Genomic DNA, 19,491 nt, shown 5'->3' with positions numbered 1-19,491 from the left:
TCTTACTTTGATGATTCAAACCGTCAATTTTTTAGGCCACATTATTTAGCTCATTCATGAAAAAAAAAAAAAAAGTATATGAAAAAACATAAAAATTTGTAGGAATTAACAAACAAAATTTAACTTTGTACTATAGGTTCAAATATTAAATATATATATATATATATACATATATTTCTTTTTATATATAAAACATTTTTCATCATATATAGGGCTTCTTTGCTGTCTATTCACCATCTAGATTTTGGTGTAGATATCACTAATGAAAAAAATTAAATTGATTAGATAATATTAACTATGCGATTTCATCACTTGAAAAAATTGATTGTATATTTTTAAAGATCCTGCTATTGACAACTTTATGGACTGTCAATAAAAAACACACGATATTAAAATAATTATAATTTCAGTACACATTTCACGTATAATTTTTGAAGATAAAATATCTTATGATATGAATATAAGGTTAAAATTAATCATGGTATGTCAAATAATTAATTAAACAGGATATTTTAATGAGATTATTGATTGTATGAACAGAATTAGAACATGATTAATGCTTTGGAGCACTAAAAAGGGAGCACTAATAAGGTGACTCTCTCTTTGATATGATGGTTATCTATTGTTTTTTTTTATTTAATTTTTTAATTTTTTATATTTTTCAACTTTAGAGATGAAATTTTTTAATAATCTCTGTCATTGCTGTTAGAACATTCAGATAGTGTTCCATCAGTCCACACCACAACGCTCTAATCTGCAATTCAATTCACTTTATTCTCTTTCAAGTCACCACAGCACTGGAAGTCACGATGCTTTTCAATCTTCAGGGCATTGTTTGGTTACTTTTAATATTTTTTAATTTCCCAATTAGGCAAGAGAATTGTTTGTTGGCAAAAAGGGGTCACCCCCATAATACACATGTTTTGCTACTATGACAAAAATTAAATATAGAATAGAATACTAAATATATATGAATAGATAAAATTTTATAATATTTGTTAATAAAATTTATTTTTAAAACATTCTATCTATTTATATATATTCTTTATCTAATTCTGTGATAAATTTTGATATTTTTAACCTTATTAAAATCATATTTTAGCAATCACATCCATCACACTTCATGGCGTTTGGTTTTTATGCGACTCGTTGCAACTTCTTTGCACATTTCTTTTGGCCGTTGACTTGGAACTTTCTATCACCCAAACAAATATGAAAAAAATGAAAAGGTTAGTAAATTAAAAAAAAAAAAAAGAGTTGAAAAGTAGATGAAAAATAAATTATATGTTGTAAATTCAAATATAGTCTAAGAGGGTATTTGATAAAATTTAAAATTAAAAATTGAAGACTGAAAATTAAGTATTAAAAATTAAATATAAAATTTTTTAAGCTAAAAATTTATTTGATAAAAATTTAAATGCTGAATTAAAAATAAATTATTAGATATGTATAAGATCAAATTTAAATTTTCAAATTTATTATTTTTAAATTATATATTTTAATTTTTATATTGTGATGGTAATGGTAATGGTAGTGGTGGTGGTGATGCTATGATGGTGGTGGTGGCACAGTGGTAGCGTTGGTAGCAATGGTGGTGGTGGTAGCAGTAATGGTAATGGTAGCAGTAGCGATAGCGATGGTAGTGGTAATAAAATGATGGTAGTACTTATAGTAACAATAACAATGGTGATGAAGGTGGTGGTGACAGTGGTAGTGGTAGCAATAGCGGTGGTGGTCGTGATGGTGACGGTGCTGGTTGTGATAGTGGTGGTAATGGTGGTTGTGGTGAGTTTGCAATAGTACATATCAATGTTTATGTTTAATATTAACAAATTAATTAAATTTCATATGATTTAAAAGTTTTTTAAATTTTAGTTTACATTTATTTTATTTTCTAACTACTTTTCATATAATTTTTTTGAGTCTTCTGGCATTGTTGAAATTACAAAAGTTCCATGATACAAATTTATAAATGTTTTTAGTTTTTTTAGTCAAAAAAAGTCAATTTTTTTACCCAAAAAAACCCATTTTGTTTTGTCAAAAAAGCTATTAAAAAAGTCAAAAAACTAAAATTTTTTTACCAACCTCCCAAAACACCACTAAGGTATCGTTTGGCAAGTATTTTTTTAGTCAAAAAGTCATCAAAAAAATCAAAAAGCTAATAACCCATATAAAAAAAAATCAAAGATTCTCTTTTCTCTCTACTTTTTACACATCTTTACGTAAAAAGTTAAAAAGTCATCCCAAATATATTAATTTTGTTACATTATATTTTAACCAAAAAATTAAAAAATTACTAAAAATACTTATTCCTAAACGAAGCCTAAGGCTTACAAAAGTTTCATTAATCCTACTCAGCATGCTTGGTTAGAGTTTTCCAAGAACTCTTTTCAGAAAATTCTACTTTCTTATTTTTCGTGTTTTATTTTTGTTTTTACTGAATTTTTAAAAATATTTTAAGCAATTTTTTTTACTTTTTAGACATACCTAACATAAATATACTTAAAAAGTAAAAAATTTATAAAAGAAGCTTTTAAAAATTTACTAAATAACAAAAATACAAAAAAAGAATTTCGTACATATTTTGTATTTTTATGCATTTATTAATTTTTTTAAATATTTTTTCACAACTTTTTTACTTTTTAGATACATCTAAATAAGGTGCATCTAAAAAATAAAAAAAATATTTAAAATTTTAAAAATATTCACTAAAAATAAAAAAACACAAAAACAAAAAAACTCAATTTTTAAAAAACTTAATCCAAAAAATTCAAATCAAACACACAATTTTGTGTGCCAACCACTAACCACAATAGCATTGCTTTGTTAAAACATTAGTTGGACGTGTGACGTCACTAAGTGACGTTTCAGAGGTTATTTTATTTATTTATATTTATTTTTTGGTCTCCAAACTCTACATCCATTTTCATAATTAAAAAAAAAAAATCGGGTAAATTACAAATACAATCCTCAATTTGCTAAAAATGCAGATTACCCTCTATGATTTAAAAAATTATAAATAGCCCCATATTAGAATTTTTTATTTAATAGAATTAACTAAAAAAATAGAATTCATAATTGCTCTCCTATACAATAATAAAATTACCTAAATTATTAATTAAAACATATTTTTAATATTATTAAAAATTGTTAATTGATTTTATGATTTATTAACAAAAGGGGTGATTTGTTATAAAATTGAAAACCTCAGGGGGCTGGAATGTAATTTTCAAAACTACAGAGGGCGATCCGTATTTTAATCAAATCTCAGGGGGTGTATTTGTAATTTATCCAAAAAAAAAATATTGAAGCCAATTTGCAGATATGTCTCAACCAAGTTCCTTGTAGGAAATAAAATTTTTGTAAAAGAAAAATGAGAATTTCTTAGATTTTGAAACAGCGAAAGTTTTGCATTTTAAAAACTGAGAAGTTACTTAATTTTAGTTTATTTATTTATTTTTCACAGAGATTAAGAAATTTCCTGAAATTTTTTAAAATTTGAAACCAAAAAATTTCTCAACCTAAGAAAATGTTGTTGGAACTCAATTCTAAAAGTTCAAAATTGAGAAAATTGCATTTTTGTTTGTAAAATTTTTCAAAGTTATTTTTATTTTTTCTCAAAATTGTTTGATGAACTTATTTAATATGGCTCTAGCTTGATAATCTCGATGAGTATTTACATATTTTTTTTTTCCATTTTTGACAAAACCATAAAATTGAGAAACTTTTCTCAATTATAGGTTTTGAAAAATAATTGGCACACCTAATTTATCACGTCTAAAAATCACTCTTTGTGATGTTATCTGATAAATGTCAAATTTTAATTTGTCAAACATTCTATCATACGGGATCTAACCTCAATGCCACATCATTAGGGTCATTTAACGGGTGATAAATCAGAAGGATGTAATATTGTTGATAAGTTTTTTAACCGTACATATAGCAAACTTTTTAGAGTTTTCAGATTTTCTTTGTGAAATACTAAAACTAAATTGAAAATAGAGAAGAGATAAATGAGAGAATAAAAGGTGAAAAAAAATTGCATAAATATATATGTGCAAGTGAGAACCACTCTAAAGTATGTATTTAGATCTTGAATTTGAGTTGGTATTTGTGAAGAAAAAAGAAAAAAGAAAATAATAGTGAAAGAAAAAGTGAATGAAATAAAAACTAATTTTTTTTAACTTTTTCCTTATTTTTCTCTCTCCCCATACATCCTTACATAAATTTAGGAATTAAACACATGTTAAGTAGGTATTTTAATTACAAAAATATTCACAAATTGAATTTTTATATAAAAAATTCCAATGATATTATGTATTAATAATATTTTTAAACTTATGAATAATAATAATGAATGTTTTGATATGAAATGAAAACATCACACACACACACACAAAAAAAAAAAAAAAAAAAAAAACTCTTAGGTGAGTATTGGAGAATGGTTCACGAAATAAATTTGTATACAAAAATGTATTAATAATACTTTTAAAATTATGAGTGAAATATTTTAATTTTAAATTAAATATTAACAAAAGACATAATTTTGTATGGGAGTCAATTGTACAAAATCTATAGGGTGTCCCATGGTGCAATTGTTAGATAATTTCACTGTGATATTAAGCGTCGTTGATTAAAATTATAGAAACAATACAAGATGACATATATTTGACATTTTTCAAGCCCCACATTGTGGTGTAAAATTGCAGTTTCAAATTCTATGCAATTTGATATTTTTTTGATTATTTCTTTCGCATTATGAAAGTTGTTTTGAGTGATTGTTGGGTTCGGTAGTTTCTTTAATAATAATTGGGTTGGGCCAGGTCATTTTTGCGTAATGATAGTTGGGCTTATGGATATGCATTGTTAGATTATAATTATCTAATTTTATGTAATTATTTTATATTTATAATTAATTTTTTTATCAATTAAAAAAAAAAAAAACCGACATTGGGTTGGGGAGAGTGTTCTGCTTTCAAATTGCTCTTATACCCAAAAAAAAAAAAATGTTTCTAAAAAGATCATTGTTTGAGTAATTGAAGTCACAAAGCTGATGTTCAAAATTATTTTGGTAACTATGATCGTGTCATTGTCCTAGATGGTAACTGGAGGCAGCCCAATCCAAAGATTGTGTCATTGTTCTAGATGGTGACTGGACGGAGCCCAATCTAAAGGTCATGTTTGGTTGGATGGATTGGATAAGAAGGGATTGTGGGTTTATTTTGAGAAGTATATTAAAGTTAATTTTTTTGAATTTTTTTTTGACTTTTTTAAAAGAATATACAAAAAAATAGAGAGGTGATGTGACTAAAAAAAATTAAAAAGCCAATAAACTAGCTTTTAACCTAGTTGCCAAAAGAGGCTTGACTATTTGGTTAGAAAAAATAGATATTCCATATTTGTTTAGTCATGAGGTACTATTTGGCATCCCCTACAAAAGTGCACTTTTTATTTTTATTTTTATTTTTTTGAATCACATCATTTCTTGACTTTTTTGCACATCTTTTAGTAAAAATTCAAAAAGTATACTTATTTAGATCATCTCAAACACCCTCTAGATGACAAGAAATGACTAATCTATTGAATCCTATGCTTATTGGGCGCTGTTTAAGTGTGCAACCCCCTTAAGGCACACCATATGCAACTCAATTTTTAGCCGTTAGATTACAATAATTGATTAAGACCATTGAATTGCTTAATCGTAAAAAATGTGAAACCGGGGCAATCAGTTAATCCTCCTGTTTGCATGATTGCATCCCACTTTCCTCTCTCTCTCTCTCTCTCTCTCTCTCTTATTGTGTTCATCTCTGTAAGGTTGAGCGTGTAACCCTTGATTTCCATTAACAACGACAAGCCCCTGCTGGGTTCCATTTATGAAGCTCTGTAGGGAACAATATAACCCTTGATTTCCAGCAACAACGGAACTACAAGGCCCTGTAGGTTTCCATTGCTAAAGTGAAGGCATTTTCTCTAACTAGATATTAGGTATAGAGCTGTCTCCTTGTCTCTGTCTCTGTCTCTTTCTCTCTGGCCTTTTCACTTCAGCGATTTTCCCTCAACTAAACCCTCATCCTAACTTCAACCCCTCTACGCTTCACTTAAACCGAAACCCGTCCATCACCGAGTAACCTCTCTCTTTCTCAATCAAGTGTTTGTGTTTGCACAAACAATCCAACCGTGTTAAAATGTCATGTTTGTGTTTGTGTTAACATTTTTCAGTCATCAAGTAATTGTTTGTACTAATTTCATGTACAATATGGCCCAGTCGAAGTTAAAAGTGAAGGTGTTGATTATGACATTCCAAATGAAGCAGATGACATTCGTTTGATCAATGAAAAACGTTGTCATGGTTGTGAAGCTGGTCCGTGCAATGAAGAAGCAACCAACATAAACGTTGAAGATGGCCGAGCCGATGTGAAACAAGAAATGGTTGACGATGCTCATGGCGATGACATGGTTAGTGAGGTTGAACGTGCTGTTCTGGAACATAAATTTGATTCGGTCGAAGATGGAGAAGCTTTCTACAATGTGTATGCTAAAGCCAAGGGATTTAGTACACGAAAATCTAGATTTAACACAAATAAACAAGAAAAGGTTGTTAGTAGGCTATGGTTGTGTTCAAGGGAAGGTCAGAGATTACCAAAATACTTGGACTGTATTGTAGAGAAGAGAAGAGCTCCCAAGGCACTAACAAGAGTAGGTTGCAAAGCACAATTTCGTATACGGTATGATCTAGAGGTTGGTGAAGGAGGAAAGTATGTTGTGACTCACTTCATTGCAGACCACAACCATGAATTGGCAGAACAACACTGTGTGATGTATCTGAGGTCACATCGGGGTTTAAACAGCACAGACAAAGCTCTAGCAATGGCTATACGCAACGTCGGTGTGAAGACTAGCCAAATCATGGACTATATGGTAAATCAATCCGGGTGTTATGAGAATGTTGGTTTCATCTGTACGGATCTGCATAACCACATTCAAGTCGAATGTAGAGCAGAAGTTGAGTATGGTGACGCGTAGGGTGCTTTGGTTTACCTGTGTGCAAAACTTGATGTTGACCCACATTTTTTTTAGAAGTATGATGTGTGTAAGGATAACAAGTTACAAAATCTGTTCTGGGTAGATTCAAAATAGCGGGCTGACTATGCAAAGTTTGGTGATGTGTTGCTATTTGACTCAACTTACCATACCAATGCGTACAACAAACCTTTTTGTCATGTTGGATGGTGTGACTAATCACTTCACGACTACGATATTTGCATGTGTTTTGCTAGCTAATGAGACGATTGATACATACACATGGGTTTTGGAAACATTTATGGAGCCGATGGATAATAAAGCACCTTTGTCCAAACTAACAGATGGAGATAAGGTGCCACGATTGGCAATCAGAAGAGTATTTCTAGACGCAAGACATCGATTATGTAATTGGCATCTTGGGAAAAATGCCGTGTCAAATGTTCACAAAAGTGGGTTTGCACATGTTTTCAAGCAGTGCATGGAGATAGAAACGGATGAGGCAAAGTTTGAGGATGATTGGACGAGAATGGTCAAAAAATTTGGACTTGAAAATAATAGCTGGGTGTTGGAGACATATGAGAAGCGTCATATGTGGGCTGAGGCATATATGCGCGGCCATTTCTTTGCTGGGATGAAGAGCACTCAACGCTCAGAGACTATGAATGCTTATTTTAATCCCTTCTTCCAACATAAATTGAAGCTATATGAATTTGTTAGGCACTATGATCGGGCTCTTGCAAGGATAAGGTATAACGAGACTGGAGATGATACCGAAACAAATAACACTTTTCTGGTATTGATTACTCTATTACGAGATATAGAGAGACATGGAGCTGAGTTATTCACCCGGAACATATTTAAAATGTTTCGTGATGAAATCTTAGAAGAGGGGAAGTTGAATGTGAAGGACCTGTTCCCTTTGCCGGATAGTTAGAAATGCTACTATATTCATAAGTACAAGGTGAAGAATAGATCGTGGATAGTAACACAATCCAGTGAATGCTGCAATGACATGTTCTTGCATGAAGTTTGAGTCATTCAGGCTACCTTGTTGTCATATGATATGCGTTATGAAAGCTGAAAATTTAGCGCAAATTCCCTCAACATCTGTGTTGCATAGATGGACAAGGGCTGCAAGTAAGGATGGCCAGCTATGGCGTCAACCCTTAATTGATAGCACTACAACATAGACTGCTTGCTATGGGATACTGAGTTCTTCTTACAATGAAATATGTTTCTATGCCTCGCAATCAACCGAAGGTTCAAAGAGGCTAGGGATGCATGTCTTCCAATGACGAGTGGGATGAAGGAGTTATATGAGAGGAATTGCAATGATGGGGATGGAGACAAAGGGAAACATTCAATCCCACGACAATTTGGAGTAGAAGATCCTAATCTTGTGAAGACAAAAGGGAACCCAGGATGTGCCTCGTCCAACTGTCAAAGACCAAGAAAATGTGGAAAATACAAATGCATTGGCCACACGAAGCGAACGTGTCCTAAGGTTCAGTTTAGCCGAACAATGGGTAGTAACTCAGTTGCAGATACAACCCGCATCAGTGACCGTAAGTACAATGCCGACTCATCGCCCATTCGCTGCAAAACTGGGTTGGTGGATCCAAGTACACCGCACATTAAGCAACGACGTCTATTTTTTTGATGTTTCTCCTGATTCAAAACAGCCTGTGGGCCAATATGGTAGTGTCAAAGCATAAGTGTGCAAAAATGATTCGATCGCAATTGATGAGGTGAATCAGGTAATTGTATGATTTACTTATTCCCTTAATTTATTAGGTACAGTACTATCTTCTGAAAACACATCATTGGCAAGAATAGGGTAGATATGTCCGTAGTTATGATTTTACATGGATTACTGTACGTAACGTGTAAATAATTGCTAATGTACAAGGCCAGGAAATGGCATAATGTTGCTTATGTGCAAGCCTGGGAACAGTTATTTTGCATATTATTTAGAGTGATTTTGTCATTTTTGTTTGCAGTGACTTGTCATTTTCAAAAGTAAATGAAGGTGAGATATATATGGGTGTCTGTTGTCTGTGTATTGTTTTGGGTTGGAAATTAGCTTATGCCTGTATTTCAAGATTCCTATTGGGGGTTGCTTGTTTCTGTTCCAAATTTGGTTGGATCTAACTGAAGGGTTGTTGCGATGTGGTTGACAATTACTGATGTGTTTTGGCTTCGTAGTGATTTGTTATGACTTGTTTTGGGAAACTAGTATTATATTTTGTCTTCTGATTAAAATATGAAATTTGTCCATGTGGTTTTGCAAAATTACATCCCAGCACATGCATTTTCTGTATAATCCAAGTGCCAGTTAATTTTTGGGTATTAGTTGGACAAATTAGCCGAACGAAGTAGTTTACTTTATGTCTAAGTCGATTGGTATATGAATTACAAATTACGAACATGAGTTGTGAAATAATTTCATGTTAACTATGAAAGTGATGGCGAAATTGTTAGTAAAATTATTGTGGGCCTATATCAGCAGCAACCAAGTAGTAATTCAAATATGACAATTTAAAGAAGAACAATCAAGCAATTGTGGTATTGGTTCGAATGCTTGAAAAGGATGATGGCTAGTTTGGATGAACAGATGGTAACAAAGTAAACAAGTGAAATGAACTTTCTGATATGAGCTGATGGTAGCAAATTACAGAAGATAAACCTTTGGTGATTTGAGGTTGAAATCAGCAAAGTTCACCCAGTTACAAAATACAAATTAAAAGGGAAAAAACTACTCGTAAGTTATAATTTGAACTACCCTTAAATGTAGAATGTAAGTTGATGTGTTGTTGTTGATGTCCTCTCTCTCAGCAAACCTTCTGCCCTTTATAGCTCTTCTTTGCCACGACTCCATGATGTGCTGAATCTCTAACTGCTGCTACGCAACTTTTGTAACTGTACTGTCATTTCCAAGTCTTGAAACCACATAAAACCTTTACTTTTACTTGTCAAACTGCATACCCTTGAAGTTGCCACGTATCCTCAAGTCCTTTTGGCCTTTCCTCGACAGATACAGACTCCTACTTCATTCATGTTTCCTCTTGGAGATTGGCCACTAAGTCCATGATCAATGCCAATAACTGCTCCACCATCTAAGTCACGTGGCATGCAAGATTCAGTGGTAGTTGATGACCCTTGTCATCTGATACTAAATATCCACTGTGGACTTGGCATGTGTCCTGAATTGAGTGGAGCACTTATTGACAGGATCTTGCAAAAGTAGGTGTAAACAGAATTTAAAAATAATAATAATAATAATAAAAAAGCAATTTTCATTTTTATTATTATAAACCCTAAATGTATATTTTGTTTTCAATATAAATAAGTTGTGTATTGTGGTAAATGTAGGACAACAATTGTGTTTAAGTCATTACAATATTAAAAAATGGTATTTCAAATATTAAGAAGTTTATCGACATTCAATTTGTTGATTAAATTACTGCTTGTGAAAATGGTTCAGGTTAACGAAATATTTACTATGATTTGGATTGAAGGAAATCCATATATTAAGATTTCAATTATGACATGGTAAGTACTCAGCTGTAATGTTTGTAACAAGCTGAAACTGTAGGCTTTTGTTATCGCTCCAGTGGTGAGTTGCCCTCTCCAGTTATGGATGTGTTGTCCTTAAATATAACCTTAATGTTGGGGTTAAAAAAATAGTTTTTTCAACATCTATATTTTGTTGAGTAGTGTCTGTCCTTCAGCTGAACATGGTTAGGCATTTCTTAAGTTACAGAATTTGGTGTGTAATTGTTTGGACATACTTGTGTTCATGAACCTGTCGATAGGTGGACCAGTGAAAGAATGACACATAATGGACTGAAAGTGAAATATTACCAAAGCAATCCAAGGGACAGGTGGCATGAACTGCGTGGTTATGTGCCAAAAATGGCGCAACCAACTCTGAACCACTTACTGGCCAAGTGTTGTGGTTCAGTGGCCCACTTGGAAAGGATCGTGATTGTATTAAGTGGACAATTTTTTTTTCAAACTTTAGCTCTTAATGATGAGGGACATGTGGCAGCATGGTGGAAAGGAAGGTCGACAGGGAAGATTGGATATTTGGCAGAGTTTGAAGATTCAAAGTTAGTGGGCAGTTACAGTGAGTGGCTAAGTGTTGTGGTTCAGTGGCCCAGTTGGAAAGGATTGTGCTTGTGTTAAGTGGACAATGTTCTGCCGATTTTTGTGTCATAATGATGAGGGACATGCGCTAGCATGATGGAAAGGAAGGTCGACAGGGTAGATTTAATATTTGGTAGAGTTGTAAGATTCAAAGTCAGGGGGAAGTTACAATGGCAGTTATGGGTACAAGTGTGAGATCATGCAATAATGGGCCACAAAAAGAGTATACAGATATCAAAGCCCACGATGTTGGCCGAAGATAGGACAACATCATCAACAACACAAGTTAAGAAGTTTATAATTCTTGCATAATTTAGGAGTAGCTTTAGCATTAAACGAATAGGTTCTTCTAAAAACTGTATCGTTCAAACCCACAATGTTCTTCTATTTTGTATGGCAGATCTTCAACTTGTACATTCCTTCAATGTTTCATGGCATTGAATCATGTCCAACCAAGATCCTTTTGCTGTTCTTTGAAGCCCAACTTGTTGACGGAAGCAAAAGGTGCTCAGTTCTTTTCTTATGTATCGAACCATTAAGCTTACCATCATCGTGAGTAGAGTCTTCCGAGTACAATTATTGGCATGGCACAGGATTATCTGGGCATTATTAAGTTCAACCTGCTTTAAGTACATGCCCACTTTCGCACTCGTAATCAACTGACGATATAAATATTGTACTCAATCAAATGGAAAGAAACATATTTGAGTTTCTTGTTTTGTTTTGAAAACGGTTCCTTTTCGTACATGTACACGTATTGTACTATTAAAACAACATGTATCGTTGTTTCGTACTTGGATTGTCCATGCAGTGGCTTGTACATGCAGTTCACCTATGGCAGGTGTAGACACCCCATTTTTGACAGACCTTAAGACTCAGACGTCATCGATTGAGTGCTCGGTGATTGCGCATGTTGTGCTCGTTTCGAGGTTTTAGAGTTCTTGGCTGAGAGCCTCACCTCCGGACCTCGAGACTCTTTGTACTTTGACTCGGTCTGCGGACTAAGTCTTGTTTTCTCTTCCCGGAGGGAGGGAGAGGTCTTGTAGACCATCTCTCAGTGGTCGTAGACTACTTTTCGTGGTTGTAGGCCACTGCTCCCGTTTGGAGACTAGTTTTCAATTTTTGGAGCCGTCGGCCGTGTGCCTCGGTTCGGGAACGCTTAACATTCTCCGTTTGGCACGGTTTTTGGAACACACCTTGTTTCCTCTGTCTAGAGGACACTGTGGTCCGAGAGGACACTGTGGTCCGGGAGACCACTTTTGTGGTCGTACGCCACTTTTTGTGCTCAGCAGTCAGTTTTCGAGGCCCCCGGCTGCGCGCTTTGCCTCTCGAACTCTTGTTTTGCGTCCGTGTTGGTTCATTTTTGGCATGAACCTTGTTTTCCTTGTTTGGGAGGTGGTATAAGGATGGGAGACCACATTTTCTCCTTGGAGACCACTTTCTCCCCGCCAGCCGATTTTCTTGTCGGGAAGCTAGTTTTCTTAGTCTTTGGGCCACATTTACTGGTCTCCCACCACACCACTAGCTTGCTTTCAAAGTGGAGACCACCATTTACCTTGGCCGACCAGTTTTTATCTGGGAGACCACTTGCCCTGGTCGGCCGACCAGGTAAAGTGGTCGGCCGACCACCTTTTCTGGTCAGCCAGCTTCCTCTTATTTTGTCTGTCTGAGTGCATGCCAGCTGTGCCAGCTGGAAGGCACAGTCTGGATCCTCTATACACGTGTATGGAGGATTTGCAACCAAGTTTTTAGCTTCTTGGAGAAGCTTTGGCTTTGAAACTCTATAAGAGAGGCCCTCCCTCTCCTTATACCAGGTTGAAAAAATGCTCTAAGGCAAAGCTTATATCTCTATTTTTGTCTCTATATTTTAGGCTTAGAAAGTGCTTTGTTCTTGGCCTATTGCACACCACCTCATAACCACACACCTCCACCATTGTTACTGAGTTGCTGGAGGGTTTTGAGAGGTCTCAAAAGTTGGGTTTTGGTTCAGAAAAGTTGCTGGTTTTGCTAAGCTTCAAGGGTAACTCCTTTTCCCTCTTTTTAAGCATTGTTTTGATCCTTCTCTTAGCCTCATTTGCATACTTATTTGAGCTTTGTTGTCAACTGAAAAAATCTTCATATTTAAGTGTTTTTCATGTTTGTTTAAGGCTCTTTTGGTGTTGAGGGTCATCTACCCTCTTGCATGCTCTATTTAGTCTTGTTTTGTGCCATGCCATAAGGCATTTGAGCTAGTCTTTGCTTGGCCTTCATACCACTGAAATCCAATGAATTTTCAGTGGTGAGAATGTGGCTTTGAGGGCCTAGATTAGAGAGGGGTGACCCTCTCTCTTGTTGTCTTATTTACTAGCATTTTTGGCCTACCAAAGGAGCATATGTTTATACCATCTGGAGGCCTAGTTCAGGCACTTTTTGGTGACTTCTAGGACCTTCCTAGGCTCTGACCATGGCTGGTTTGGTCCCCTTTTGCTTGCTTCTTGCATGTGTAGAGTAATCCCTTTCATGGCTTATCAAAGGAGCATGTCATTCTTGCATGTATTGGTCTTGTTTCAGTGGGTTTTTGGCCATCATTCGGCATGCCATGACTCTATTTTTGCTTGGTTTGGTAGTCCTTCACATGCTTCATATGCTTGTAGTGTAACTCATGTTCACTAGCTCACAATGCATGTTATTTTGGCCCTCTATTCTAGCATATTTTGGCCACACTTGAAATTGATTTTGTTCATATTTTGGGCTTCCTTAGCTCTGTCTTGAGACCTCTTGGTCAAAAAATGCTAGCCATGCATACTTGTTGTGTAATAGCATTGACTAGCTTTGAGTTGGGAGGTCCCTTGCATGCTTAACTTGAGCTATTTACATGTTTTGGCATCATTGGGCATGATATTTCAGAGCTTATAAGGGTGCGACACTTCCATATTTTCCATGCTATAAGTGCTCTTTAGAGTTGTGCATTTATGCCCTATTTGCGAGCCATTGCATGAGCTTCACTTTTGTGCCTTTCAAGCCATCATCCCAACCCATTTTGCTACTGTTTTGGGCCTGCATAGGGTCTATTTGGGGTTGGTTTCATCATTTGAGCATCACTTTGCATGCCTATAGTGTAATGCACTTCACTAGTTTTAATGCTTGAGCCATTCAACATGCATTGTGTGAGTTGTTTGCATGATTTGGAGTCATTTTGGAGTCATGCTATATGCCATTTCAGAGCTAGAATATATGCCATTGTACTCCATGTTTAGTCCTTTCAATGCATGTGCAAAGTTGTGTTTTTGTGCCTTGGGCTTAGGTCCTTGCATTGTGTATGCTAGCATGAGTTTTGGAGTCTTGTTTTCATCATGTTTGGCCACTGACTTGGGTGTGGCTGAGGCCCATTCATTTTGGTTTAAGTCCATTTTTGCATTGAGTGTGCCATTGTATTCCATAACATTGAGTATGCCACGTTGTCGCATGATTGATCATTGCATTGCGCATGCCTTGTTCATCTCATCGTGTATATTAGTTCCATGTGCATTGTGTATGCTAGTGTCATGAGCATTGTGCATGCCATGTAGCTTATAGCGTTGTGTATGCTAGTTGCATGTCTGCATGTCATCCTTCGCATGTTTGCATCACTTAGTTGCATAGCATTTAGGTTGCATACCTAGAGTTGCATTTGTGCATGCCATGTTATGTGTTGCATTGTGTTTGGAATAGGAGTTAGTCCGAACACGGGAAGTGAGGGACGTTTCATACTTGAAGTAATGAAACGTGCCTCAATTCCCGGTCGTCGACATTCTTGACTACCCATGATGGAGTTGTTGGCTTTAGGTGTTAATATGTGCATTCATTTCACATTGAGTCGTGCAATTTGACTCCTCGGCTATCATGCATCGAAATACGTGATTGGTGGCCCAAGGGTCGAGGACTACACTCTCTTGAGCTTATGCAATGACGGGGAGAGTGGTCATGCACACATGTGTTGTAGATACCTTGTCGTGTCTCTCTCTTTCCCTCTGTTACAGAAAAACAGAATCTAGGAGAAGAAACTGGTTGGTCGACCAGGTTTTCTGGCAGGCCGACCACCTTCTTTGGTTTCCACCACAAAAGGTGGTCGACAGATGGTCTCCCATGCCCATAAGCTGGTCGGCAACCTTCCTACAGATTCCTAGGGTGGAGTTTCATCTCTCTGGAGCTTTGTGCAAGTTTCTGAGATCAATTGCAAACAAAGGCGAGTTGGGGCATCGCAATGGATTTCCCAACAAGGCGACTCGAGCATGCATGCATCTTTTATCATTCAAGGCAGAGCTGAGGTAGTCCACATTCATGTAGTTTGCATGCTAGTTTATTCGCTTACTTAGTTAGTTTGTTAATTAATTAGAGTTGTGTAATAATTAGCTGTAATTTATTATTCATTTTGTTTGTGTAATAACTAGCTTAATTAGATTAGCTTAGATTAACTAGTTGGTGTTGTATTATTTATTCGGACCCTCCGTCGAGAGGGCCAACTATTGTAATAAGTGTGCGTGTGTGTGATGCATGTCTTCCAACCCCACGTCTTTCTCCCTTTTATTTACCAGCTTATGATGGTTAGTTTTAGGGCATGTTTCAATTAGCATCCTTATGCTCGCATGATTGCATCCATTTATCTGTCTTGTATGCACTGGGCTCGGCGCATAATACTAACTGCATTGCATTTCAATTCCAAGTTGAATACATGTTATCTATAACATCTCATATGCCATTTTAGAATAGCCGAGCCTATCTTAGTTGCATCCTGCATGTGTTGCATTAGGCATCTCAGCATAGTTAGGATTCATGCATGATTTCTAATTAGCTTATTTCTTCGGCTCGGAGTACTCGGTGAGTGTTTATGCTTTAGCATCCTTGCATGTGTGTGAGTGACTGCCATGATAGCATGTTTGCCATGAGGTTAACTGATTATGTGATATACCTGCCTGAATACCTGTGGGTGAAGGTTGGATTACTTGAATTGGAACAATTCATCGATTGCGAGTTTTACGCCCGCTTGAGAGTGGCAAATCACCCTGTTTTCTAAAGCCCACTTGAGGGTGGCAAAATCCGCATTTTAGTCTACTTGAGAGTAGCAAACTGCTTTCAAAACAAACATGGATGTTTTGTTCCAACTTAGGCGATCTAGTCTATACTTGTATGCTGTGCGCATCACATAGTAATTCTAGGCTAATAAACCTGAATAAGAGCGCATATGTTTTCAAAAACAAGATATCATGTTTAGTAGTGGCCGATCTTTGATCGGGCGAGCGGGGGTGCTCATTGCATGACCTTCCCCAATCGTACCCAAGTTCCCGAGCTGAGGCAACTTTGGTGATGACGGACACGTGACCTTAGGCACGAGTCAGGGTTTCCTAAATTCCCCCAAAATAAAATATTTAGGTGGCGACTCTGTATCTGGCAAAGCAGTTCATGTTTGGCACTTCTTTCTAAAAATCAGTTTTTTAAAACGATTTGCCAGATTTGGACTTTTTGGTGATTTATTAATCTCGTATTGCATTTTGCGAGATTAGATTAAGAACTGTGACATTTGAGTCCGAACTGTAGTAAGCCCAATGGACATAACGGGATTTTCCCGGGACGTTCGGGCGCGTCTATAATAGGACTTTTAGGTCTTAATGTCAGGTGCATGTTCTTCATGGGAATCAGTATCCAAGTCCAACTTCTCAGGCATTTCAATCAGTTTGATTTAGTTGCTAGGTAACTGTAGACACCCCATTTTTTATAGTCCTCAAGACTTGGATGTCATCGCTTGTGCACTCAATGATTGTGATTGTTTGTGCTCGTTTTGGTGCCCGAAGTCTTTGGCGGAATGCCCTGTCTTTGAGCCTTCAAACCCTATCCATTCTATGCCCTGTTTTGGACCAAAACTTTCAAGCTTGCACCCCCTGATGGTTGCTGGCCACCAGTTGAGGTTGCCGGCCACCAATTGAGGCTGCCGGCCACTCAAGTGGCCTGCTGGCCATTGATGCCTTTTTGCAGATATTTTCTTGACAGTTGTTCTAGCTGTTGGCACAATGGGCTTGATCACCATTCACGTGTATGGAGTGATATAACTCAGCTGAAAGCTTGTTTTTCTTTAAATATGGGACCTTCTCCCCCATTGCAAAGAGTTAGAAAATTTTGGAGCAAAATTCTCTCGCTCTCTCTCTCTCTACAAAATTCTCTCTCTCTTGAAATTTTGTGCTTGGTTGCTTAATGTCTCTACACTTTTGTCTATCAACCCTAGACCAAAGTTGCTTCTCTTTGGGCTGAGGTCACTTAAGACCCTCTTTGAGCTTTAGAAGGTGGTTGTGGCTTGCTTTGTTGCCTAATTTGTGCCTTGGCTTCAAGAGGAATAACACTTGCTTTGTTAGCTTATTTTACATACTTGCTTTGGCATCTTCTTATACTATTTTTGGGCTGTTTTGGAGCTGATTTTGAACTATAAAAAACTCTATTTTTGTGGCCTAACGATGTTGACTTGAGGCCATTTTCCGTTAGGGGGTGGTTCACCATTCTTACTTATTTATTTGTAAAGCTTTTATACCTTTGTTCACCACTTTCAAACCAACTTTTTTTGGCTCTTTTAACTACTGAATTTCAGAGGTTTTTCAGTGACAAAAAACTCATTTTGAAGTCCAAATTTGGAAGGGGTAGCGTCCCCTCCTTGTGTCTTGTTTGCATGCCTAATTAACTCCATATGTTAACATGTTTTTCTAGCTTAACTTAGCTCAAGTCCAGCTTGTTTTAGCCTCTGAAATAGCTTGCTTTAACTCTATTTTGGACTGGTTAGTTCATTTGAGTCTTGTTTTGCATGGTTATAGTGTAATAGTCCTCATAAGTTGGTGTTTTAGGGTCTTAGACACCTCTTGTTTGAGTTAATAGCATCTTTTGGTGTTATTTTTCACTCCATTTCAGAACTATAAACTTTGCAATCTCCCTCTTTGCTTCACTCTTTCATTTGCTTTTGATGGTTGTTTCAAGCTTGGGATCCTTTAAGCTTGAGATTGAGGTCATGCTTAATGGTTTAATCCTCTTTGAGGGTTCATTATCAATGGCATGATCTCTCTCTTACCTTATATTATCCCTTGGTTGACACTTCTTTCATCGTAGAGGACACACACCAATGAACGAATTGATTAAAGAATGATTTGGTAACTAAAAGGTGTAAACAAAATGGGCAAGTAAAAGTGGTAAGATAAACATTCCTTTGTGTTGCATTGTATGTGTTCAAATCGGATGTTAATTTGAACACAAGGAAAATGGGACATTTCATACTCAAAAGTGATGAAATGTGCCACTTTCCTAGGTTTCCGTTGCCCTTGATCATGCATGATAGGGTGATGATATTTGAGTCTTGTTTTGCATTCATTGAACTTGTACAAATTGGTCCTTTAGCCATCATGCATGGAAATTGCTTGATTAATGGTTTGAAGGCCAAATGTATCACTCCTTTGAGCTTGTGTTGATGATAAGGGGTGATACATGGTACAAACAACCTGTGAGACCACCCATTTCTTGCTTTATTTTGCTCTCTATTGCAGTAAGGAATGACTTGGCTTCAGTGGTTGAAAAACCCTCATCAGTGGCTGGCAGGCCACCTCCAATGGCCAGCAACCCCTCAGTGTTGGCCAGCAAACCCTCATCTGTGACCGGCCGGCCACCAGTGAAAAATTTAGTATTATGCTTCTGAAGCAGAGCAGTGTTGATCTGGAGAAGAAAAACAGTGTACGTGTCGTACAACAGAGGTAATTAGTAGCAGATAGTGGATGCTCTTCGGGTGAAAAACCGAGCATGCATGCATCCCTCGCTTCCCGGGGCCATTTAGTTAATTTGCTTAGTTAATTAGTTGTAGCTAATTCATGCAAATGTTGTAACTATTTAAGTAGATTAGTTAATTAATTCATGTTGTAATTAATTAGCTTAGTTTCTTTTAATTAATTAGTTAAGTATTTAGCTAATTAGTTTGCTTTTTTTTAATTAATTAGTTTAGAATAGTTAATTCATTTCAAGTCTTGTAATAATTAGTTAAGTAGTGTAGCTTAGCTAGTTTTATTCGGACCCTCCTTCGCAAGGGCGTAATATTGTAATAAGTGTGCGTTCGTGCGTGTATGTCTTCCAACCCCACGTCTGTCTCCCTTTTACTGAACCGCTTTCGATCGTTAGTTTAGGAGCATCATGTTTCAATTAGCATACCTTATGCTTGCATCCATTCATTCGTATTGCATGCTCTGAGACTCGGCGTATCATTCAAACTGCATTGTTATTTCAATATCTTATTTGAATACGAGTTTAAACTACATGTTATCAAATTGCTTCACATGTCATATT

At 36.1% G+C, this 19,491-nt stretch overlaps 1 protein-coding gene across 1 annotated transcript; it reads left to right on the top strand.

Moving 5' to 3' along the window:
* Positions 1 to 7,195: 7,195 nt before the first annotated feature.
* LOC145793540 (protein FAR-RED IMPAIRED RESPONSE 1-like) lies at positions 7,196 to 7,957 on the top strand. The gene is made up of 2 exons (XM_082876389.1): positions 7,196 to 7,399; positions 7,499 to 7,957. The coding sequence occupies exons 1-2, from the start codon at positions 7,196 to 7,198 to the stop codon at positions 7,955 to 7,957; spliced, it is 663 nt and encodes a 220-aa protein (XP_082732515.1).
* The last annotated feature ends 11,534 nt before the right edge of the window (positions 7,958 to 19,491 follow it).

This window comes from Camellia sinensis, chromosome 6 (genome assembly GCF_055761805.1).
Source record: "Camellia sinensis isolate YWXY chromosome 6, ASM5576180v1, whole genome shotgun sequence".
Taxonomy (NCBI): domain Eukaryota; kingdom Viridiplantae; phylum Streptophyta; class Magnoliopsida; order Ericales; family Theaceae; genus Camellia; species Camellia sinensis.
Note: the sequence above shows the minus strand (reverse complement) of the source record. Positions and strands in the feature narration are given on the sequence as shown.